This window comes from Ranitomeya imitator, chromosome 6, assembly GCF_032444005.1.
Source record: "Ranitomeya imitator isolate aRanImi1 chromosome 6, aRanImi1.pri, whole genome shotgun sequence".
In the NCBI taxonomy this organism is placed as follows: domain Eukaryota; kingdom Metazoa; phylum Chordata; class Amphibia; order Anura; family Dendrobatidae; genus Ranitomeya; species Ranitomeya imitator.
In genome coordinates this window covers 127,201,345-127,228,249 of record NC_091287.1, presented here as the reverse complement: position 1 = coordinate 127,228,249, position 26,905 = coordinate 127,201,345, and the positions used below count along the sequence as shown (strand labels likewise).

The 26,905-nt window shown below is 43.1% G+C and overlaps 1 protein-coding gene across 1 annotated transcript in view; it reads left to right on the top strand.

The window, feature by feature from the left end:
* Positions 1–26,905, top strand: part of CPNE4 (copine 4) — a 717,826-nt gene that overhangs the window by 642,339 nt on the left and 48,582 nt on the right. The window contains exons 12-13 of the mRNA XM_069730083.1: positions 489–543; positions 7,138–7,189. Of these exons, the coding sequence (XP_069586184.1) occupies positions 489–543; positions 7,138–7,189 (107 nt within the window). The remainder of the gene's footprint in view (positions 1–488; positions 544–7,137; positions 7,190–26,905) is intronic.

Here is a 26,905-nt window from a genome sequence, read left to right as displayed (position 1 = left end):
GTGCAAGAGTTGTTCTGGCAGTGTTAGCGCTGGCTCTTCCAGGGATCGCGTCACAATATTATGTTATGCGATCCCTGCAGCCAATCAGCGCTGGCTCTACTCTCCTCTTTTATGCATGTAGTTGACATCTGAAGCTATAGTGAGCTGCAGCTGCTCTCTCACATTCTCCAGATATCTTTATTTGTCCGAAGGAGAGGAGAGTGAAGGCAGTGCTGGTTGGCCACAGTGCACCGCTCCCCAATCGGAGCTTCACTGACAACCGAGAGATGTTTCACAGTTTGAGAAGCTCTATGGAAGCGATTTAGGGCCATTATATTTTATGATAGGTTCCCTATAAAATATAGTGCATTTTGTTGTTTATCTCAGAATTATCTACAGTATTTAGAATTAGGTTTCTTTTCATGGTTTTAGAACCTAGTTGCTGTAATGATTCACGTCATTGTGTGAAATGATCATGTAATTGTCATGTATTTTATTTTTTTTCATAGTGACAAAATGTTTCCTGCCTTTGGTTTTGGTGCCAGAATACCTCCAGATTATAAGGTAATTTACTTTAATAGTTACCACTTATTTAAAGGGAATGCAAAATCAGAAAATGACCAATTGCTTAAAATAAAATTGCAAGGTTTTACTTTTCATATAAAAACCTGAATAGATATATGTATATATATATATATATATCAGCAAGACGAAGAAACTTGGCGGCACTCACCGGTCTTCAAACAGGTATCTTTTATTGCTTCACGGCACGGGGGTACAAATAAGAAGAGAGCAGCAGGCGAACGACGGCCGTCTCGCGCCCTCCCGGCGCTTCAACGGGTTCAATGGAGAGGCGGATGTGACGCCTGAAGTAGCGCAGAAATCAAACGCCACTCCCTGCGCCTACACCCGCCCACCCACAGTACACTGCACACAATTAAAAACAACATTACTAATCACAAAGTGCATTAAAAACAATAACCTAGCACCAAGCAATAAGCTACTATTATACTGAACAAATAATACTGCATGAACTATGAGTTTTGTTATACAAAAATTTCCGTAAAGAACGGTACATGGAACAGACTTTAAGCAGACCTATTATACTTCTTGGGATCTGTGTACCTCACTGTTATATTTACATGGGACTATTACATATTCCCCACGGTACCCATCCAAGATGCATTTCTTAAATCTATGCATAAATTACTGCACTGGCCCCAATGAGGCTCCAATACACTGAAGTCATTCACCCTAGCGCGACCCTCCCACAATACTGTTCAGAGGAAGATAGACATATCAACTTTATCGTTGAGCCCTGCCGGACCCATGGCTCCTGTACGTATAATCCACATCGCCTCACATCTCAGTAGGGCATTGTGATGATCACCCCCTCTACTCGGGATCTTTACTTGTTCCACACCTGCGAATGTTAAAGTCTCCACATTCCCTCCGTGTTCTTCCCGTACATGTTTAATCAGTCTGGGTACGCCTTTCCCTGTAATGATAGACTGACGGTGCTCCCGAAAACGCTTGTACAAACACCTAATTGTCTTGCCCAGATAGAAACGTCCACACGGGCACCATACGACATACACCACATTTTTGGTTCTACATGTAATCAATTGACCCACCTTATGTTCCACTGGTCCGATGTGCAGGACCTTATCTGTGACATGTTGTCTGCAAAACGTACAGTGCCCGCACTGATAATTCCCCTGCGGAGTATTTCTGGTCAACCAGTTATTTGGCTTGTTCTCTACCACTCTATTCCGTACTATTACATCCCTAAGCCTGGTACTTCTTCTATTGGAGATAAGGGGGCCTCTGGCGACTATCTTGGATAGCTCCTTGTCCCTATCCAACAGATGCTTAGGATGTGTACTGCATCAACCTGCTCGCACTCTTTAAAATAGTTCATTACATCCACCCGGCCGGCTTGTAAACCTGTGTGCCCGGATCTGGCTTCTGTGTCCATGTTCGTCACCAACGACCTGGACGCACTGTCCATACAGCAATACTGTGATACAACGGTACTGTTGTGATGCCACGGTCTCGCGGCGTGCAAGGTAACGCTCGTTGCCTTACGGCCAATTGGTGCGCACTGGTCGGGCTAATAACACTAAGGAGGGCCTCGCAACACAAACCCTGGATTTGCGGCAGAGATTGAGGTATCGAGGATACCCAGATAAGGTGTGGAAAGATGCTTGCAAAAAAATGGATAATAGAAATCAACAAAGGGGTAAAGCGCAATCGACCATGGGCAAGAGGTTTACATTTTGTTTCCAGTATGGCCCCATGGACCGGCAGATCAGGTCCGCCATAAGAAAAAATTGGCATCTGTTGGATAGGGACAAGGAGAATCGTTGAAGTGTTCCAGAATTATAACCTCATAAAAGGGACAGTGGTCAGAGTTGTAAAATTTGGCCTAGTCATTGACATGCAAACCACCCTTGGGGATAAAGGGGTTAAAGGAGTCACCTCTATACACAGATAATAACACATTGTCCACCATTCACAGTATGTAATGTCCCAGCTGACCCGACTCCTACTTCATTTACAATGAAATTTGCACAGGCACATTAGGTGCTTCAATAGAAAAGATCGGGTCCGAGTCAGTCCATTGCTTCTAATGTACATGTAGATTTACTGAAAGAACAGGAAGTATAAGTTTAGTCCCACTGGCCGGTGTGAAAATTACAAGGGTTCCAAATTAGTTTAATGCATATTGTGATATGAAAAATTTAAAAATAATTGTTAAAATCAGGTTTGTTATGAGTAATCAGTAATCAGTAGGCAAATTTCTGATTACATATTTCCTTTATGCACAGGTGCTTCTGACCAAATTAGAATATCATCAAAAAGTTAATATATTTCAGTTGTTCAATACAAAAAGTGAACCTCATATATTATGTAGAGTCATTACAAGCAGAGTGATCGATTTCAAGTGTTTATTTCTGTTAATGTTGATGATTGACTTACAGCCAATGAAAACCCAAAAGTCATTATCTCAGTAAATTAGAATACTTACCCTCTGATGCGCCCTGGTACTAACCGGGAACCTTCCTTCCTTAGAATCAGCCTTCCAGGACCTTGCGGTGACGTCGCGGTGATACCTATTAGGTATATACTCACCCTCGGATGCGCCCTGCTTCTTTCCGGCAGCCTTCCTTCCTAAGAATCAGCCCTTCCAGGACCTTCGGTGACGTCGCGGTGACGTCGCGGCTTGTGATTGGTCGCGCGAGCGGTCACATGGGCGGCCGCGCGGCCAATCACAAGCCGCAACGTCACCGCGACGTCACCGCAAGGTCCTGGAAGGCTGATTCTAAGGAAGGAAGGTTCCCGGTTAGTACCAGGGCGCGTCAGAGGGTAAGTATTGCGATATTTTTTATTTTAATTCTTTATTTTACACTTAAATCTGAATTCCAATACCAATTCCCGATATAAACATATCGGGAATCGGTATCGGAATTCCGATTCTAGATTCAAAAGATCGCCGACTTCATGGCCGACCCCACACAGGGGTCGGGTCGGGTTTCATGAAACCCGACCTTGCCAAAAGTCGGCGACTTTTGAAAATTTTCGACCCGTTTCGCTCAACCCTATTGGCCACTACATGATACAGCTCTGGAAAAAATTAAGAGACAACTGCAAAATGTCCAGTTTGTCTGATTTTTCTCTTTCTAAGTATATTTTTGATTCAAATGTAAATTGTTCTTTTATTCTATAAACTTCTGACAACATGTCTCCGAAATTCCAAGCAATAATTTTTGTATTTTTTTTTCTGACAAAGAAAAATGGTCAGAAAAAAAACAGTGCTTTCAGACCTCAAATAATGCAAAGAAAACAAGTTCATAATAATTTAGAGACAATAATACTAATATTTTAACTCCAGAAGAGTTTAGAAATCAATATTTTGTGGAATAACCATGATTTTTCATCACAGCTTTCATGCGTCTTGGCATGCTTTCCACCAGTCTTTCACACTGCGTCTGGCGCAAAGATTTAATCAGTTCTTCTTTGTTTGATGTCTTGTGACTATCTATCATCCTCTTGTTAACATTCCAGAGGTTTTCAATTAGGTTTTGTCTGGAGATTGGGCTGCCTATGACAGGGTTTTGATGTGGTGGTCTCTTAATTTTTGCCAGGGCTGTATATAGAGCTGTGGTGTTCCGCTCTGTACATTGCTTACATCCAACCAATGCTGGAGCAGATACCAGCTTATCGGTGGGGGAGCTAGGCATTGGCTCAACAATATGATAGACCCAGACAAAGCCTATAAATGACATATCAACAAGAACAATAAAATTCAAACCAACAGTGGAGGAAATAACAAGTGACAGACCAAGTGCATGGCTGTGTAAATTGTCAATAGTATACAATGTTGCTTATCTCTCAATATATGATCCTATTTTCTTAGCATAATTAGTTTTTTGGTGACTTTAATTCAGAAAGCTTAGTCGACGCATACTTTGGCCAATGTCACAGCATGCCTGCTGTTCGTTCCAATACAAGCTGGCAAAAGAGACCAAAGTGTATCCGGGAACTGTGGGTTTTTCATCCATCACACAAACCTTTATAGAGTGGAAGAATGCAAACACATCAGAGAACAGTTACATCTGTAACTAGATGGGCATTTCCTGAAGGAAATACATGGTGCTTGAACAGCACTGCCAGCTTTACAGCATTGTATCAGGTGTCGACTGTAAGAAAGTAAAGTTAGAATATGAATGTTGTGTATAGCGATGGCACAACCTGGGATGGGTTGTATATGCAGCTAATGTAAAGCAATAATTTCAGTTATTTACATTTACACTTGGTAGCCACTTTGGCACATTTGGCACATCGGTAGACACTTTGGCCACTTGGTAGCCACTTTGGCCACTTGATAGCCACTTTGGCACATTTGGCACCTTGGTAGCCACTTTTGCCACTTGATAGCCGCTTTGGCATATTCCTGCACATCGGTAGCCCCTTTGGCCACTTGGTAGCCACTTTGGCCACTTGGTAGCCACTTTGGCACATTTGGCACCTTGGTAGCCACTTTGGCCTCTTGGTAGCCACTTTGGCATATTCGGCACCTCGGTAGCCACTTTGGCCACTTGGTAGCCAATTTGGCACATTCGGCACCTTGGTAGCGACTTCGGCCACTTGATAGCCACTTTGGCACATTCGACACCTCGGTAGCCACTTTGGCACATTCGGCACCTCGGTAGCCACTTTGGCCACTTGGTAGCCACTTTAGCACATTTGGCACCTTGGTAGCCACTTTGACCACTTGGTAGCCATTTTGGCCACTTAGTAGCCACTTTGGCACATTCGGCATCTCGGTAGAAACTTTGGCCACTTGGTAGCCACTTTAGCACATTCGGCACCTCGGTAGCCACTTTTCTCACTTGGTAGCCACTTTGGCACATTTGGCACCTTGGTAGCCACTTTGGCCACTTGATAGCCACTTTGGCACATTTGGCACCTTGGTAGCCACTTTGGCCACTTGGTAGCCATTTTGGCCACTTAGTAGCCACTTTGGCACATTCGGCATCTTGGTAGCAACTTTGGCCACTTGGTAGCCACTTTAGCACATTCGGCACCTCGATAGCCACTTTTGCCACTTGGTAGTCACTTTGGCACATTCAGCACCTCGGTAGCCACTTTGGCCACTTGGTAGCCACTTTGGCACATTCTGCACCTCTATGGCCACTTGAACCAGAAACACATGGGGTACTTGCAAAAAAGTATCAAATAAATACCCTGTTTTTTTGTTTTCTTTTGTTTTTTTATCCATTTGACTAGCACATGCTTATTACTGTGATTTTTTTTACAACAGAGTATTTTTGACCTCACTGTGCACTTTTGTGTCTTCAAGTTTCTTGGTGGTGTGAACAGGTTCCTACAGATTTGTTTAATGTGCAAGTAGCCCATGTGTTTCTGGTTCTATAATTGTTCTCTTGTTTCTACAAGACTGGGGAGTCCACCACTCCTTTGTGGGTCATTTGCACTTAAGCTGTTCCATCCAGCATGTCCACATGGATATTCCTTCTCTGAACCCTGCTTATACAGGTACTATACAGATGATCAGGTTTTAAATACATCAGATAGGGATTATATACATTAGTTAGGACTGCTCTATATGGGTATACCTTGACGATTAGTGGAGCAGCTTAGTATACCTTTTTTTTTCAAAAAAACGTATCAACTAAATACCTTGGTTTTTTTTGTTTTGTTTTGTTTTTTTTTTCCATCTTTTGACTAGCACTTGCTTATTACTGTGATTTTTGACCTCGCTGTGCTCTTTTGTGACTTTGGCCACTTTGTAGCCACATTGGCCACTTGGTAGCCACTTTGCCACATTCGGCCCCTCGGTAGTCACGAGTCAGAGTCACAAGTCAGAGTCATGAGTCAGAGTCACATTATTCTGATGTTTGACTTTGATAAATGATCATGTCCTAAAAGGGACACCGTACATTTGCATAACTGCCATCTTTGTAAGGTCAGTGCACCTGCGCTGTGGCTTCAATTCATGTCAGTTGGAGGTCGTAGAAAGCTCGCCATTAATTCCTATGGGAAAATTTTTGCTTAAAATGTGATTTTTTTTAAAAACTACAAATCGGATTGACTCCAAAAATACATAGCACGCCGAGGGCTTAGAAATGCTGCCTGAACAAGGTCTGTGCGCTGAGCGGTTGCGGCCGCATTAATTGCGGAAAACGGGGAGAAGAAGAAGTAGAATAATAATAAAATATAAGAAGTCGGATTACAATATGTTGCTTGAACCTAGAGGGTTCAAGCACCATAATTATGCTCCAACTTTGTAATTTGCACCCAAGTGATCATTTATCAAACTTTTATTCATAGCTTTCAAAAGTTCTAAAATGATCACCGATAACTGATATATTATATACTATACTGTTGCCTTCGTCTGTCATGAAGGAAACCTTTCCTATAAAAATATAGGAGTGTGTTTTGGGCTTTTTATTATTGCATAGCTAAGGTGTATCTGTTGCAGGGGCTTTTTTTCAATTTTGTAATTTTATTTTCAATTTCTACTACAAATATACATTATATTGGATTTCTAGATCTGTATTTAACTGTCAATACTACATTGACGTATATAGAGCTATAAAGACTTACATAAATATTGCTTTTATTTTTGTAAAGGTTTCCCACGATTTTGCAATAAATTTTAATGAAGACAACCCAGAATGTGCAGGTAAAGTTTAATTTGTATGGTGGACAATGTAATTGTTGTGATGTAATGTATTTGTTCATGAAATTACGCTCGGGGTCAGGAGACCCGTGGTCAGTCCATGCATTCCGGTCCAATTTCAGACCAATTTTCCTGGACACTGGAATACTGATTTGCTTAAAGAAAGGAGGAGATTTTTTATGTTTACTATGTGTTTTTAGCATCCAAAACCATAGGCAGGTCCTAAATAGAAGAAATTGTTTCAGAGGGTGATAATTGAGCAGCGTATCATTCCAAAAATGGGAATAAAAGGGGTTCATTTTTACTAACTTATTTTTCCCATGTGAATAACACTCCACAATTATTTTCTTTTAAATACCACAAATACCTTTGTGGGGAACTGAAATGAGCTCATTCTTATGGCTCATGCAGACGTCCGTGTAGCATGAATGGGTCTCCCGATCCAAGTGTAACAGCCTCATAGAAATATAAGAAGCTGTTATGCTCAGGAATCCTGCAGCCATTGTAATATGTGCAAAAACCATGTTGCATGGATGTCTGCGTGAACGTTTATCTAGAGTGTGTTAAAATAATTTCTAGCGGCACTCGGCACTATCATATTAAAGTTATGAATAGATAATACCTTGTGCCAGCAAGAATGTTTATCCCTAAGGTGCCAAGTTAAAGTAGCTGTCATGCTAGAGGTCACATCTACCAACTATTTACAGTGGTGCTTGAAAGTTTGTAAACCCTTTAGAATTCTCTATATTTCTGCATAAATGTGACTTAAAACTACATCAATTTATCAAAGAAATCCTAAAAGTAGATAAAGAACATGATATCAAGTAAATAAGTAAAAAATAGTAGACTTAAATAATCCAATATCGAATGTCTGTAAGTGGCAAAAGTATTTAAACATTTACTCTCAGTATCCTTTTTGCAGCAATAACGTTTCCAGTGTTGATTAGTCCTGCTCTTCGACATGGAGGAATTTTAGCCCATTCCTCCCTACAAAAAAGCTTTTAACTCTGTTATGCCAGTGGGGATTTTTTCCCCATGAACTTCTCGCTTTAGGTCCTTCCACAACATTTCTTTAAAATGAAAGTCTCGACTTTGACTTGCCTATTCCAAAACGTTAACTTCATTCTTCTTTAACCATTGTTTTGTAGAATAACTTGTGCGATTTGGGTCATTGTGTCACTGCATGACACAATTTATCTTGAAATTCAGCTTATGGATAGATGACATGGCATTTTCTTTAGAATTTGTTAATAGAAATTCAAAAGTCATTGTTCCATCAATAATGGCCAGCTGTTCAGGTTCCGATACAGCAAAATCAGGCCCAAACTATGATACCTGCAAAAATATTTTATATGTTATAATGCAGTATTTTTCTTTATAGATTTTAAACTGCAGATGGGCAGCAATACTCTTTTAGGAGAGCAGTGTTTTTCTCCTTGCAATCCTGCCATGCACACAATTATTGTTGTTCAGTGTCTTCTTTATAGAGGACTGACAAACATTGATATTAGCTATTTTGAGAGAGACCTTTAGTTGCTTAGGAGTCTTGGGATCATTTGTGACCTTGAAGACTATTATAGTATTTGCTCTTGGTGTGATCTGCGTTAGTCTCCCACTTCTGTGGATGGTAATAATGGTCTTGATTTCCTCCATTTGTACACAATCTGTCTGACTGTGAATTAGGTACAGTCCATACTCTTTAGAGATGGTTTTGTAAGTTTTTTCAGCCTGATTAGAATGAAGAATTCTTCTACTAAGGTATTCTGAAATCTATTTTGTTCATGACTTGATACACTTCTACAACTGCTTCTACATTGTTTGTGAGGTATAGTTCAGCAGAGGTTTCCATCGTAAAGGTTAGAAGCTGCAGCAGACTATGTTTGATGACTCTGTTGGCTTAAATGGGACCCTATGGATGTATTTAGTCCAAAAACAAGATGTGAACAAAGCATTGTATACATGTCACAATCCAGACCGGGTTTGAGTTCTGTCTTCCCTTTTCCCAATATGATCATGTCAGGGGTTAACTTTTCTCAGCCTCAGTCTGGTTTCAGGTTTTGCTATTTATCTCTGCTGCATCCTTCAGGCGGTCAAAGTTATGGTTCTGCCTATGGCGTGTGTAGCTGACTCTGGTATATCCTGATTTGTCCTGCTGTGTTAGCTGCTTGATCCCGTGTCTCTTTTTTCCCCTATCCCTGTCTTGACTCAGTGTCTTGACTCAGTGTTTCCGTTTTATGTGTTTACTCCCTGGTTTTGGCTTGGCTTGTATCCTGACTTGCTTCTGTCTTGTCTTTGGCTTATCCGCTCCTAGCTGTTACTGACCTTTTGTCTGTTCCTTTGGCACTGCGCTACTGACTATATTGACCTGCTTTGTTTAACTTTCCTGCTGCCACATAGTGGTAGCCTCGCTGCTGCATGATAGGCCAGCTTTGTCTAGGTGCAGTCCTCCTTCCACTCTATAGTCATCTAGTGGAGCTTGCACCTACCTGCATTGCAGCAGTGTGACATTATAACTGACCACTGACAGTTTTTTTTTCTTTGCTTCACTCCTTATGGATCCACTGCACACTCTTGCGGGGTATAAGCTAAATTTTTCCCACAGACCCATATCCTCAGGAGATGAAAGTCAATGGGCAGGAATAATCATTACTCCGGGAGGGTCCTCTAACCTGGGATGACTCTACTTTGAGATGCCAGTTCAGGAGAGGACTTTTGGATCATCTCAAGGATGCGCTGGCCCTCCATCTGCCACACAGTTCCCTGGAGGAGGCCATGACCCATGCCATTCATATGGCCTGGAGGTTATGGGAAAGAGGAATTATCCAGCGTGAGATTCCTGTATTGCCTGCTAAGTCTGAGGTGATGCCAGTCACGGAGACCATAGAGGTTGGTTCCACCAACTCCAAGGAGAAGGAGAGGAAGTGACGATGTGATGGGAAATTATGATTTTATTGTGGAGATTTGGGACATTGGAAGGACTGCCTCCTCTTGTTCATCGATTAACAAGCTTCCGAGTCTGGGTGATTGCCGAAGAGGTCACCCAGACTCTCAGGTACCATTTTCCTCATTTCAAAAAGTTTGGTTAGAGGTGGAACTGTGTTATGGAGGTGGTTGCGTATCCACTTCAGCTTTTGTGGACTGTGGATCTTCCATGAACTTCATTGACTCCAGTCTGGTGCCCAAGTTAAAGCTAGGGATAGTTAGGCTAGAGACTCCCATCCATATCATTGCCATTGATAAGACACCATTGGCGAGGCTGAGGTCTTGCCACCACATCATTCGTATGATTGTACTTTTAATCTCTTATTCTAGGTTCTAAATTGCCCAAAGCCCTTTTGTACAATCTTTCTAGCCGGGAATGTACCGCTATGAAAAACTATATCTCTGATAGTCTACCCAAAGGTCACATCCTGTCCTTCTGTCTCACCTGTGGCCATTGGATTCTTTTTTGTTAACCCATTATCTACCAATGTCCTTTTTTTGGGACGCCTAATCTTTAGCTTCTAGCAACTAAGATTTTAAAATTTTTATAATTAGGTCCAATTTTTTGTGTTGTGTTTGTAAAATGAATGTTTTCAAAATAGGAAATCATGTAATTGTCATTTTTAACTGAATATTGGGACGCCCTTTTCTGAAAAATCCATACTTGTAAAAATTTTGCAAATTATGTTTCTGATTCATTAGGACCCAAATCATTAAAAATCTGTCATTTAAAAAAAAATGAAAATTGCTAATTTGGCAAGTAATGGGTTAAGAAAAAACATGGTGGTTTACGCCCGTGCCTCGATTTCTGGGAACTAAATATAATTACGGTGTGAAATACCTACCCTCTCCCACTCATTCCTGATCTTTATAACCAATTGTCTGGGGCTAAGTCGTTTTCCAAACCCGATCTCAGGGGAGCATATAACCTTATCGGCATTCGGGAAGGGGATGAGTGGAAAATGGCATTTCTCACCTCCAAGGGTCTGTTTGAAAATTTGGTCATACCTGTAATGCAACCTCCACCAGTGGCATGGGTAAGGGGAAAAAGGTATCACTCACCGTGTAGCGCCACAGTGCAAAGCGAGGAGCACCACCAGGAGGCGGCAGAGTAGTCAGACTGGCCGGTTAGCAACAAACAGGAAGACAAAGTACCGGAAGTCACATCAATGCACGTGGTCAGAGACAAGCCAGAAATCGGAACCAGACAGAAGTGCAGGATCCAAAATGTGAGACAAAAGACGTAATCGGCAGACAGTCAAAGCTAGATGGGAAACATAGTAACAGAGATGGAAAGCAGGAGGCAGGGTTCAGAATTGAAGCCGAGTCATACACTGTAGGAAATCACCAAACACACTAAGTTAAGGATAGGGAACAGGTCAGGCACAAATACAGGTAATCAGAGGCAGAAGGGTAACTAGGGTATACGGGTTAGCTGCTCAAGCCAGGGACTGGAACTATCACGGACTAATACTACAGGGAGTGGCACCAATAAATAGCCACCCATGAACCAAAGAGAGGCAGGAAAGGAAAATCCCACCATAACCAGGCCGGGGAAGGAAAAGCAAGAAGCAAACCCCGACCTGGATAATGACAATGCCCTTCGGTCTCAAGAACGCGCCCGCGGTGTTTCAGAACTTCATTGTCCTGCTGCATTAGCTGCCTGAACCTGTGTCTCTGTTTTCCCTTATCCCCATATTGACTCCGTGTTTCCCTTTTATGTGTTTACTCCCTGGTTTTGACTTGGCTTGTATCCTGACTTGCTTCTGTCTTTGGTATATCAGCACCTGGCTGTTACTGACCTTTTGGCTTGTCTCTGACTCTGTGTTTTGTCTATTTGGTACTGGGCTACTGTCTATATCAACTGTCTATATCTATATATATATACTGTCTATATCAACCTGTACCACCCTGCTGTCTGCTTATATATATTTTCTTTGGAGCTCTTTCCCTGGTGTAGTTGCCCATTTTTTACTATTACTATCTTCTACTACTATGTATGATTAGATTTGTTTTTGGGCCGAGAGTTTTTAGTTGCTACACCTTTGGGAGTTCATATATGTTTATATGTACGGTTCTCTGACATATTATTGCTGATTTGCTCCTCAGTTGATAGTTGTATCCGTGCGTAGTACTAGGTTTACCTCTCTCTTCTCCATTGCATCTTTTGTATTTCTGTTTTTAATATTTATGTGTAACATTTTAAGAATTTTTTCTCAATAAAGTTGTTATATTTTAGCTCTGGTGTCCATTATCTTTTCGGTTGTCTACTGTCTATATCAACCCGGCTTGTTTGACTTTCCTGCTGCCACATAGTGGTAGCCTCGTTGCTGCACGACAGGCCAGCTTTGTCTAGGTGCAGCCCTCCTTCCACTCTATAGCAATCTAGTAGAGCTTGCACCTACCTGCATTGCAAGAGCATGGCAATACATCAGTAAGCTTACTTATACAGTAGAGAATGCCAAGAGTATGCAAAGCAGTCATCAAAGCAAAAGGTGGCTACTTTGAAGAACCTAGAATATAAGACATAATTTCAGTTGTTTCACACTTTTTTGTTAGGTATATAATTCCACGTGTTAATTCATAGTTTTGATGCCTTCAATGTGAATGTACAATTTTCATAGTCATGAAAATACAGAAAAATCTTTAAATGAGAAGGTGTGTCCAAACTTTTGGTCTATACTTTATATGGTGGATTCAACAAAGTGTTTACTTCAGATTTCTTTCTTCTGGACAGTTCTCACCAGGTCTGTCAAAGTGGGTAGAGTAGATTCAGAATAGGCGAAGTATGGGTGGGAGCGCATGTAGCGGTACCCAGATGCCAAATTCATGAAAAGTTACACTATTACTTATACTAGAAATGTTACTTCAATGCCTGAGTAGGGTAGCATTTCTGGTGATATGCATGGAGGTGCATGCCACTTATAAGGTACTCAGAATTCATTAAGTGGTGTGCACTTCTAAATTCATTTAGTGCGTGTTACCCCACAACACCCCTTCATGAAGACTGTCATGTGCAACGCCAATCTTAAAGAAACGGCCTCTAAATAGTCCTAAAAAAATCAGGTTACTTTGTATCACGGCCCTCTCTATAGCCCAGTTCTTTTATATTAATGCTTCGTCTACATCTCTGAATACAGCCAGTTTTATTTCCCTGTCTTTAAATGATTATGCACAACCTTCATTATATCTGGATAGTATGTGCAGCTACACACATCAAAAAAAGTTGCATGGATTTATTTTATATTTCCAACATAAGCCGATCAGCAGGGCCAGGTCCCATCTGTTGTATAGCCCGCAAGTAATCTTGTATGTAATATGCCCTACAATATTTACATACAAGACAAAAAAAACAAGATAGATGCATTCAGAAACATATATTGCCTCTAACTTCTCTATGGAAGGTTATTCAGCTTATTGTAAATACCCCACAGCAACCTGATGCAATCATTAAGATGCTGGAAAGACTTCTGTACTCCAAATGAGGCTCATCCAGCTGCTACTTGGTTTTTAAATGTTAATAATCACATAGCCACTTCTCCACTGTATATATTGGATTACTGAAATTAATGCTAAGACATTTCAAAGGCTCTCCTATTTGATTGGGAACTATAGCGCTGTTCATCCAAACCCGCCTGGTCCAGAATTAAAATGCAAGAGCAGCCACTTACACAGGCAACGCAGCAAGAAGGGGGAATATAACTCTATATAACATTGATGTAACCTAAAGCATAAAAATAAAAATATGTACTGATGTAAGTAAATAAGTAAAAGCAATAGTATATATAAATAGTGTTAGGACTGGCGGAACGCACCAAGACAGATGGTATAGATGCGTTCGCAGTCCGGGGTCCACCGTGCAGGTGAAAACCTGCTGCTAGCAATTAGCAGACTATATGACGGTACACTAGAGTATACACGCGTGGGTTAACCTCACCCAGCGTGAAAGAAGCAATCCTGTTAAAGCACAGGACCGCGGTACCGCACCTAAAACGCGAGCAAGTAGTCAGCGAACTCAACCCCAACTGGGATTGAAATCCGATTAGACCCTTGCTGGCGCAACACCGCAACTGGGTGTGAAATGAAACAGAAGAGCATGCAGTGCCGCACTGACGAACGCCACTAACCACCCAGGCTTGGGTAAGGAAAGCACAGAGGAAGTGCACGGCGCCGTACTGGCGGTCACAGCAACTGGACGCTATAATGTGTGACTAGTGCTGTAGGATAAGTCGGGCGCTAGGTAGCAGCCATACACCTTCCGCGAACAGTCATACTATAGGGTAGGGGTATCCAAGGACGACTTGCACTCACAACATACACACATTAGCAATTGTTTGACAATACTAGCGCATGGCCGTGCGGTCATGCGCAGTTTATATAGCAGCAGCACAGGAAGTGGCCACAGCACTTTGGCCCTTCTAGGACCTGCCAAGAGGACCAATGGAATGTGCTGCAGAGCCTGAGCACATGACCCTCGATCTCCAACGGGAGACCTTACGCTGGGCATGCTCAGTACGTGCAGACAAGGACTTAGTTCCAGAGAAGTCCGCTCGCTGCTGACCAGCACAGACTTTAATAGCAGAGACTGGAGAAGCAGCAGTAACTCTCAGAACAGAGTGAGAATGAGCAAGACGCTGGGACCGACGTCCTTGCTGAGCAGACTCCACTGCGGCTGGACAAGAATGGGAGACCGCAGCGGAGGTGGCTCGAGATTCCCCCTGTGCAGAAGCGGGAACTCGACCCCTAACAAATAGGGAACTTAGTAAACATAATTTTTGATTAAAAAAAAAGCGTCAAGGTGTACCCAAAATTGGAATGGTTCTAACCTCTAGTATTAAAACTTTACCATGAGTCATGATGATATCAGTGTGAATAAGGGCCGCGCAGGACCGGCTCCCGAATATGGACACACACTAAATGAGAAGCTACCGTATTTTTCAGATTATAAGACTCACTTTTTCCCAAAAATTTGGGGGGAGAATGAGGGTGCATCTTATAATGCAGATATATCTTATCGGCTGTGGCGGAGCAGGGTCCCAGGGTCGCTGCTGGAGGAGGCAAGAGTGGAGCATTGCTGCAGGCCGCAGGCTGGGATGAGTGGGTATCCGGATGTGCGACGCTACCGGTGTTTGGAGGGGCTGGGGCTCTGCCAACATTTAGTAAAATCCCAGAGCCCCTGCACTTACATGGTTTACTATGCGGTGGACTCCAGGAAAATGGCTGCCGGGGCAGCGCATGTGCAGATGGAGATCTCAGCACCCAGATCTCGTGAAATCAGATCTCAGCGCTGAAATCCCAGCCTGCAGCCTGCAGCAATGCTCCACTCTTGCCTCCTCCAGCAGCGACCCTGGGACCCTGTTTCACCGCAGCCAACATCCCCGGTAAGCAATAAGACGCATGGATTATAAGAATCACCACCATTTTATTAAGAAAAAAGGTTTTTTTCCTATTTTTCCCCTCAAAATTTGGAGTGTGTCTTATAATCCGCAAAATACGGTATATAAATCTAATGTCCAGCTCAAAGGAAGGGAGGCCGCAGCCTTACCTGCACTAAGTGCAGAAACCTGAAATTAAACCAAAAAAAATAATTGGAGTATAATTGGTATGCATGCAAAATAGGAGTATGTTCACAATGAAAACTAAACAGACAAAACCTAAGACAAAAACAAAATGAACAAATACCCTGCTGCAAGTAAATAAGTAAAAGCAATAGTGCATATACATAAATTAGGTACTTAGTAAATACCGTTTTTGATTTTAAAAAAAGCTTAAAAGCCACCCTATTAGCGTTAAGGTGTACCCAAAGTAAGGATGGTCCTAAACCTTACCATGCGTCAGGGTTAATAACATTTATATGCCTATTAACACACCTGGAGAGCTGCTACATTCATTGTATTGGATTTCATTAGTGGTTGTCACTCAGCACCTTATAACTACTGTATGTATAAGATCAAAACTGAAACATCATTTTGCCATGAAACGTACTAAAAAAATCAGGAAATAAAATTCAAGTGTGGTGAAACAAAATACAATTCCATCATTATTTTTGTAGTTTTGTTTTCACACCATTCATTCTGTGGTAAAAATAATCTGGTAATATTGCAACCCTGGTCAATATAATAATAGTTATACCAAACTTATAAGGTTTTTTTATAGATATTTTAGTGGTTAAAAAAATGACAACTTTGTAACTGAGTGAGGGCTTTTGTTTTGTCCACTAAGCTGATGTTTTATTTTTATAATTTTTGGGTTCTTAATGTTTCCTATATATGTTCTATTGGTCACACCATATACTGTACTATACCATGATTAAGACCTTAACAGTTCGAAATGCGTTGGTCGCACCATGAATTCCACTATTTGCTGTATCACTATGAAATAAGGATTTCAATGGATTTGTCTAAATAAATTGAACTTTTATCCAAGTTTCATGGTGGGGATTTACCTTCCTTTTTTCTTAATTTTGGCATTCATATGACAGTTTGATTGCCTTTTGCTATTTGTTATTTTAGGGAAGTGCGGCAACTAGTGTTGAGCGATACCGTCCGATACTTGAAAGTATCGGTATCGGATAGTATCGGCCGATACCCGAAAAATATCGGATATCGCCGATACCGATATCCGATACCAATACAAGTCAATGGGACATCAAGTATCGGAATGTATCCTGATGGTTCCCAGGGTCTGAAGGAGAGGAAACTCTCCTTCAGGCCCTGGGATCCATAGTGAGGTGTAAAATAAAGAATTAAAATAAAAAATATTGATATATTCACCTCTCCGGCGGCCCCTGGACATCACGCTGGTAACCGGCCGGCTTCTTTGTTTAAAATGAGCGCCTTTAGGACCTGCGAATGACGTCGCGGCTTCTGATTGGTCGCGTGCCGCTCATGTGACCGCCACGCGACCAATCAGAAGCCGCGACGTCATTCGCAGGTCCTCAATTCCTAGAATTAGGAGTTTAGTGAATGAGAAAGACGTCGCAGCTTCTGATTGGTCGTGTGGCGGTCACATGGGCGGCACGCGACCAATCAGAAGCCGCGACGTCATTCTCAGGTCCTAAAGGCGCTCATTTTAAACAAAGAAGCCGGCCGGTTACCAGCGTGATGTCCACGGGCCGCCGGAGAGGTGAATATATCAATATTTTTTATTTTAATTCTTTATTTTACACATCCCTATGGATCCGATACCGATACTCGATACCACAAAAGTATCGGATCTCGGTATCGGAATTCCGATACCGCAAGTATCGGCCGATACCCGATACTTGCGGTATCGGAATGCTCAACACTAGCGGCAACCAAAAAATATCAATTCTGGCATTTACATTTTTTTTTTCTTTTCAGTATTTAACATACGGTTTAAATAATTTTTTATTTTTATAGATTAGACAGACTTTTTCAGATGCAATGATACCAAATAGGATCATTTTTATTTTTTTAAAAGGAGATGGTGTTATAAACCTTTATATATTTATTTTTAAAAACATTTTTCTAATTCTTAGACTCTTAGTCCGCCTACAGGACTTGCATCTGCTATCATTTGATCATGCATGTTATACGCACCCGAGTATTTCAGTATATAATGAATTTGTATTGTACCTTCAGCAGGCCCCTAGCTGCCATGCTAACCCATTATCTTGTTGCTACACTTATCGTTTAAACACCCTTTGACAGTGGAAAAATCTAACTTGTTAAACTGCAGTGATCAGCACAAGCTCTGGTTGCCACAGTTAGAGTCAGATGCCTGATATGATTCAGGCTCATCGCCTGAGCCCGCTTAATACAATCCTTAGCACTCTATGATGAAAATCTTCTCTCTAAGTCATTAATGGGTTAATATATTAGAATTGTTGAAAAGTATCTTTTTTAGAGGTTCATCTATTATTCGGCCAAGAAATGCATAACAAAATAGACAATTGGGTGTTATTAGTTGGCAGTGTGTCACTTCATAGTCATTGTCAAATTGATGCTGATTGTGTCACAATATGTATGGACAAAACACTCAGGCAAAGGAAATGGTAACCCCCATTTGTCAACTTATTCAACAATGTTTATAAGGAAAAGGAGAGGAACTGCATAATGCAGAATTTTGAGAAAAGATGCTCCAAAATTATATTTCCTGAGGAACACATGTGCTTACCTAAAGAGTAGAGTTGAGCGACTTTTACTTTTTTCGGATCGAGTCGGGTTTCGCGAAACCCGACTTTGTCAAAAGTCGGGTCGGGTGAAATTGGCCGATTATTCCGAAAAGTCGGGAGCCGACTGAAACACGAAACCCAATGCAAGTCAATGGGGAATTAAAGTCGACAGTGAGTGAAGGACAGGAAAACACCTACAGTGCCCATTTTAATGCCAAAAACATCAATTCTTATTACTTAAGCTTGTCAATCTTAATTTACTTTATAATAATAGTTAGGCATTGAAAACTGGGGGTCATTTGGCTAACGTTGTGGGGGGGTAGGGCTGGCTCAAGATTTTCGTGGGCCTAGGAAACGCGGAATACGTCACGGCGGTGGAGCAGGGAGAGGTAAGTATTTCAACTTTGCAAGTGCTATGATCCTGAGCAAGCAGGGGGGGCCCACTCGTTGGCACTGGCACAGGGCCCCTCATAGTACGGCGGTGTGTTTGACGGCGGGTGGCGCTGACCACTGGCAGAGACACTTTTGTGAACTATGAGGGGCCCTGTGCCAGTGACGTCACCAACGAGTATGCCCCCCACCTGATGAAGGAACCTGCACTTTCATCTGCACCTTCCTCTTTGTCCCCGTGTAATGTGGTATAGTATGCGGGAAAGGGAACCTGACTTTCAGCAGGGTCAGATTCTGGCTGTGTAGAGTGCAAGGGGAATGTAGTGGTCTGGGTCAATGTACCAGCAGACTCATCTAGCAGTGGCTGGGCAATGGGCAGGATGAGTAGGAAACACAGATATAGGCCCAAATAATAAAGTAGGCTAAATTCAGTTCAAAATTGGTAACAGGACTAAACAGGCGGCATTGCTTTGTTCAGTGGAGGAAAACTGTAATGAGTGGCAGACACAGTTAGTAGGCCCAAATAATAAAGTGGGCTAAATGTCTGCCCAAAAATTGTTCATAAATAAACAGGCGACATTGCTTTGCTCAGTGTCGGAAAATTGTAATGAGCAGCAGACTAAGTTAGTAGGCCCAAATAATAAAGTGGGCTAAATGTCTGCCAAAAAATTGTTCATAAATAAACAGGTGGCATAGCTAGGTACAGGGGTGGGCTCCTCTGCTGAGTAGCAGACAGTGGTAGTAGGCGCAAAGTATTAACTGGTCTAAATGGAGGCCAGAGCCCCTGTATATTTTAACCATCATCTATCATTTCAACAAATTTGTATTGGCAGTGCCATTGAAGGATTTAACAGCACAGACTACACAATGGTGTAGCAGGGAGATGTAAGTATTGCAAGTGGTAGAGCACTGTTCGAGCTGGGGGGGAACACTCTCTCATGGGCGGTTGTACTAGCACAGGGCCCCTCATATTACGACAGTGTGTCTGACGTTGGTAGTGCACCACCACCGTCAGAGACACTTCATTGTACTATGAGGGACCCTGTGCCAGTGCCGTCGCCCAAGAGTGGGCACACCCACCTGTCCAGGCAAACGGCACTCGCACAGGTGCTTGCGCCAGGTGGTGACCACGGCCCTGTGGGGGGAGTCAGCCCATTTAGGGAGGTATAAAAATGGCCTATGGTGGACATTCAGCAGCTGCAAATGGAGGAATTGGAGAAATTAGTAAGAGGAGGCCAAATCCAAGACATTTTTCAGGCAAGCTACGTGTCAGCAGGGGAAGGTGGGACAAAATAATTTGAAATCCATGATTGGTTCATTTTAATGAAGGTTAGATCATCAACATTCTGGGTAGCCAGACGTGTCCTTTTTTCGGTCAGTATTGAACCAGCAGCACTGAAGACTCTTTCTGATAGCACACTAGCAGCAGGGCAAGCGAGCTCTTGTAATGCATATTCTGCAAATTCAGGCCAGGTGTCTATTTTAGATGCGCAGTAATCAAAGGGGAATGACCTGTGAGCGAGAACATCGATAAGGGAGGAAAAGTAGTTTGTAACCATACTGGACAAATGCTGTCTCCTGTCACTTTGAATCGATGCAGCAGTACCTGTCGTGTCAGCGGTCACTGCGAAATCACTCCACAACCTGGTCATAAAACCCCTCTGTCCAATGCCACTTCAGATTTGTGCACCTCTAACACCTCTGCCATGTTGTCCCCTACGGCTCGTGTGAGAACCATCACCGCCGCTGTGTGCTGGGAATGCCTGAACCAAACGGTCTACAATAGTTGCTTGTTTGGTAGCCAATTTTTGTTCAAGGTTCTCATGTGGCATGATATTTTGTAATTTTCCTTTATATCATGGATCCAGGAGGCAGGCCAACCAGTAATCGTCATCGGTCATCATTTTGATAATGCGGGGGTCCCTTTTTAGGATACGCAAGGCATACTCAGCCATGTGGACCAATGTTCCAGGTGTCAATTCACTGCTTGTGCTGGGTTGAGGAGCACTTTCTTGCAAATCAACATCACTTGTGTCCCGCAAAAACCCTGTACCTGACCTTGCAATGCCACCAGTTTCTATTGCCCCCTGAGAAGCATCCTCCTCCCATAAATGTTTATCCCCATCATCCTCCTTCTCCTCCTCTTCATCCGCCACCTCGTCCAGGAGAGTTCCCTGAGCAGACAATGGCTGACTGTCATCAAGGCTTCCCTGTTATGATCTGGTGGTTTAGGAACAACATGAGACAAGCTCTGAAGGAGGTGGTATCTGTACTGACCGCAGACCCTGAACCTAGCAGCGCAACTAGAAATAGCCGTGGGGGGTACCTAACGCTCCCTAGACCCCTCGGCACAGCCTAAGATCTAACTTCCCCTAAAGATGGAAACAGGAAACCTATCTTGCCTCAGAGAAAATCCCCAAAGGAAAGATAGCCCCCCACAAATATTGACGGTGAGAGGAGGGGAAAATAACATACGCAGAGATGAAATCAGATTTTAGCATAGGAGGCCAGTCTAGCTTGATAGATAGGACAGGAAAGGATACTGTGCGGTCAGTATAAAAACTACAAAACAATCCACACAGAGTTTACAAAATCTCCACACCTGACTAAAGGTCAATCTGCTTCCCAGAGCTTCCAGCTAACAGAAAAAATCCATAATGACAAGCTGGACAAAAATAGAATGCACAGAACAATAAGTCCACAACATGTGGACTGAAATGAGCAAAGCCAGAACTTATCTTTGCAGAACTGGTCAGGAAACCAGGAGAATCCAAGCAGAGATGAAATCCAGCCAGAGAACATTGACAAGTGGCATAGGCTGAAGACTAGAGCCAGGTAAAATAGCAGAGCCAGGAGAGACGATTAGTGAAAGCAGCTGCAAAGCTAAACCCAAGGAGCAGCAGTTCCACTCAAAACCACCAGAGGGAGCCCAAGGGCAGAATTCACAAAAGTGCCATTTACAACCACCGGAGGGAGCCCAAGAACGGAATTCACAACAGTACCCCCCCTTGAGGAGGGGTCACCGAACCCTCACCAGAGCCCCCAGGCCGATCAGGACGAGCCAAGTGAAAAGCACGAATCGGTAGCATGGACATCGGAGGCAACAACCCAAGAATTATCCTCCTGGCCATAACCCTTCCACTTGACAAGATACTGGAGCCTCCGCCTCGAAAAACGAGAATCCAAAATCTTCTCAACCTCATATTCCAACTCTCCCTCAGCCAACACCGGGGCAGGAGGGTCAACCGTGGGAACAACGGGCACCACATATCTCCGCAACAAAGATCTGTGGAAAACATTATGAATGGCAAAAGAGGCTGGAAGAGCCAAACGAAAAGAGACCGGATTAATAATTTCAGAAATTTTATAAGGACCAATAAACCGAGGCTTAAACTTAGGAGAAGAAACCTTCATAGGAACATGACGAGAAGACAACCAAACCAAATCCCCCACACGAAGCCGGGGACCAACACGCCGACGGCGGTTAGCAAAACGTTGAGCCCTTTCCTGAGACAACGTCAAATTGTCCACCACATGAGTCCAAATCTGCTGCAGCCTGTCCACCACAGAATCAACACCAGGACAATCAGAAGGCTCAACCTGCCCAGAAGAAAAACGAGGATGAAAACCAAAATTACAAAAGAAAGGTGAAACCAAAGTAGCCGAACTAGCCCGATTATTAAGGGCAAACTCGGCCAACGGCAAGAAAGACACCCAATCATCCTGATCAGCAGACACAAAGCATCTCAAATAGGTCTCCAAGGTCTGATTAGTTCGCTCAGTTTGGCCATTAGTCTGAGGATGAAACACCGAAGAAAAAGACAAATCAATGCCCATCCTAGCACAAAAGGCCCGCCAAAATCTAGAGACAAACTGAGAACCTCTGTCAGACACAATATTCTCCGGAATGCCATACAAACGAACCACATGCTGAAGAAACAATGGAACCAGATCTGAGGAGGAAGGCAACTTAGGCAAAGGTACCAAATGGACCATTTTAGAGAACCGGTCACAAACAACCCAGATAACAGACATCTTCTGGGAAACAGGAAGATCCGAAATAAAATCCATGGAAATATGCGTCCAGGGCCTCTCAGGGACCGGCAAAGGCAAAAGCAACCCACTAGCGCGGGAACAGCAAGGCTTGGCCCGGGCGCAAGTCCCACAGGACTGCACAAAAGCACGCACATCACAAGACAAGGAAGGCCACCAAAAGGACCTAGCAACCAAATCTCTGGTACCAAAAATCCCAGGATGACCAGCCAACACTGAACAATGAACCTCAGAAATTACCTTACTTGTCCATCTATGAGGAACAAACAGCTTCCCCACTGGACAGCGGTCAGGCCTATCAGCCTGAAATTCCTGAAGCACCTGGCGCAAATCACGGGAGATAGCAGAAAAAATCACCCCCTCCTTAAGAATGCCAACCGGCTCAAGGACTCCAGGAGAATCAGGCGAAAAACTCCTAGAGAGGGCATCAGCCTTAACATTCTTAGATCCCGGAAGATACGAGACCACAAAATCAAAACGGGAGAAAAACAGGGACCATCGAGCCTGTCTAGGATTCAGCCACTTGGCCGACTCGAGGTAAATCAGATTCTTATGATCGGTCAGGACCACAACACGGTGTTTAGCTCTCTCATGCCAATGTCGCCACTCCTCAAACGCCCACTTCATAGCCAACAACTCCCAATTGCCGACATCATAATTGCGTTCCGCAGGTGAAAACTTTCTGGAAAAAAAAGGACACGGTTTCATCAAAGAACCATCAGACTCCCTCTGAGACAAGACGGCCCCTGCCCCAATCTCCGAAGCGTCGACCTCAACCTGAAAAGGAAGAGAAACATCCAGTTGACGCAACACAGGGGCAGAAGTAAATCGGCGTTTAAGCTCCTGAAAGGCCTCAACAGCCTCAGAGGACCAATTCGTCACATCAGCGCCATTCTTCGTCAAATCAGTAAGGGGCTTAACCACACTGGAAAAGTTGGCAATGAAACGGCGATAGAAATTAGCAAAGCCAAAAAATTTTTGAAGACCCTTCACAGATGTGGGTTGGATCCAGTCATGAATAGCTTGGACCTTAACAGGATCCATTTCTATAGACGAGGGAGAAAAAACAAAACCCAAAAAAGAGACCTTCTGAACTCCGAATAGGCACTTAGACCCCTTCACAAATAAAGCATTATCACGAAGGATCTGGAACACCATCCTGACCTGCTTCACATGAGACTCCCAATCATTGGAAAAAATCAAAATATCATCCAAATATACGACCATGAATTTATCAAGATAATTGCAGAAAATATCATGCATGAAAGACTGGAACACAGATGGAGCATTAGAGAGCCCAAATGGCATCACAAGGTATTCAAAATGGCCTTCGGGCGTATTAAATGCAGTTTTCCATTCGCCACCCTGTTTAATACGAACAAGATTATATGCCCCTTGGAGGTCAATCTTAATAAACCAACTAGCCCCCTTAATCTGAGCAAACAAATCAGTAAGCAAAGGCAAGGGGTATTGGAATTTGACCGTGATCTTATTAAGAAGACGATAATCAATACAGGGTCTCAAGGAGCCATCCTTCTTAGCAACAAAAAAGAAACCCGCTCCCAATGGTGATGAAGAGGGCCGAATATGCCCTTTCTCCAAAGATTCCTTAACATAGCTCCGCATGGCGGCATGCTCTGGCACAGACAGATTGAAAAGTCGGCCCTTAGGGAACTTACAACCAGGAATCAAGTTAATAGCACAATCACAGTCCCTATGTGGAGGAAGGGAACTGGACTTGGGCTCATCAAATACATCATGGAAATCCGACAAAAACTCAGGGACCTCAGAAGAGGGGGAAGAGGAAATTGACATCAAAGGAACGTCACTATGTACCCCTTGACAACCCCAACTAGTCACAGACATAGTTTTCCAATCTAGCACTGGATTATGTTCCTGTAACCATGGAAATTCCAGCACAACAACATCATGCAGGTTATGCAACACCAGAAAACGGCAATCTTCCTGATGTGCAGGAGCCATGTACATAGTCATCTGTGTCCAGTACTGAGGTTTATCCTTGGCCAAGGGTGTAGCATCAATGCCCCTCAAAGGAATAGGGCTCTGCAAAGGCTGCAAGGAAAAACCACAGCGCCTGGTGAATTCTAAGTCCATTAAGTTCAGGGCAGCGCCTGAATCCACAAATGCCATGACAGAAAAGGACGACAATGAGCAAATCAGGGTCACAGATAAAAGAAATTTAGGCTGTATAGTACTAATGGTAATAGACCTAGCGACTCTCTTAGTACGCTTAGGGCAATCAGAGATAACATGAGCCGAATCACCACAGTAAAAACACAGCCTATTCTGACGTCTGAATTCCTGCCGTTCTATTCTAGTCAAAATCCTATCACATTGCATAGGTTCAGGACTATGCTCAGAGGATACTGCCATATGGTGCACAGCTTTGCGCTCGCGCAGACGCCGATCAATCTGAATGGCTAGAGACATAGATTCGTTCAAACCGGCAGGCGTAGGAAAGCCCACCATAACATCTTTAAGGGTTTCAGAAAGACCTTTTCTGAAAATAGCAGCCAGAGCCTCTTCATTCCATTTAGTGAGCACAGACCATTTTCTAAATTTCTGGCAGTATAACTCTGCCGCTTCCTGACCTTGACATAGGGTCAACAGTGTTTTCTCAGCATGCTCTACAGAATTAGGTTCGTCATACAATAATCCGAGTGCTTGAAAAAATGCGTCTACATTCAATAATGCCGGATCCCCTGTTTCAAGAGAAAAAGCCCAGTCTTGCGGATCACCACGCAGCAAGGATATGATGATTTTCACCTGCTGAATGGGATCACCTGAAGAACGGGGTTTCAAAGCAAAAAACAATTTGCAGTTATTTTTAAAGTTCAAAAACTTGGATCTGTCCCCTAAGAACAAATCCGGAGTAGGAATTCTGGGCTCTAAAGCCGGAATCTGGACAACATAGTCCTGGATATTCTGTACTCTTGATCCACACGAGAAAACAAACCCTGAACATCCATTCCAAAACATATATCCTGAACCACCCAGATATCAAGAGGAAAAAAAAAGGCAAACCAGAGCACAGAAAAAAAATGGTTCAGAACTTTCTTTTCCTTCTTTTGAGATACATTAAATTAATTTTTAGCCACTTGTACTGTTATGATCTGGTGGTTTAGGAACAACATGAGACAAGCTCAGAAGGAGGTGGTATCTGTACTAACCGCAGACCCTGAACCTAGCAGCGCAACTAGAAATAGCCGTGGGGGGTACCTGAAGCTCCCTAGACCCCTCGGCACAGCCTAAGATCTAACTTCCCCTAAAGATGGAAACAGGAAACCTATCTTGCCTCAGAGAAAATCCCCAAAGGAAAGATAGCCCCCCACAAATATTGACGGTGAGAGGAGGGGAAAATAACATACGCAGAGATGAAATCAGATTTTAGCATAGGAGGCCAGTCTAGCTTGATAGATAGGACAGGAAAGGATACTGTGCGGTCAGTATAAAAACTACAAAACAATTCACACAGAGTTTACAAAATCTCCACACCTGACTAAAGGTGTGGAGGGTAAATCTGCTTCCCAGAGCTTCCAGCTAACAGAAAAAATCCATAATGACAAGCTGGACAAAAATAGAATGCACAGAACAATAAGTCCACAACATGTGGACTGAAATGAGCAAAGCCAGAACTTATCTTTGCAGAACTGGTCAGGAAAACAGGAGATTCCAAGCAGAGATGAAATCCAACCAGAGAACATTGACAAGTGGCATAGGCTGAAGACTAGAGCCAGGTAAAATAGCAGAGCCAGGAGAGACGATTAGTGAAAGCAGCTGCAAAGCTAAACCCAAGGAGCAGCAGTTCCACTCAAAACCACCAGAGGGAGCCCAAGGGCAGAATTCACAAAAGTGCCATTTACAACCACCGGAGGGAGCCCAAGAACGGAATTCACAACACTTCCCTCCTCCTCGGCTGCAGACGCCAGCTCCTTAATGTGCGTCAAACTTTGCATCAGCAGACGCATTAGTGGGATGCTCATGCTTATGATGGCGTCATCTACACTTACCAGCCGTGTGCATTCCTCAAAACACTGAAGGACTTGACAGAGGTCTTGTAGCTTCGACCACTGCACACCAGACAACTCCATGTCTGCCATCCAAGTGCCTGCCCTTGTATGTGTATCCTCCCACAA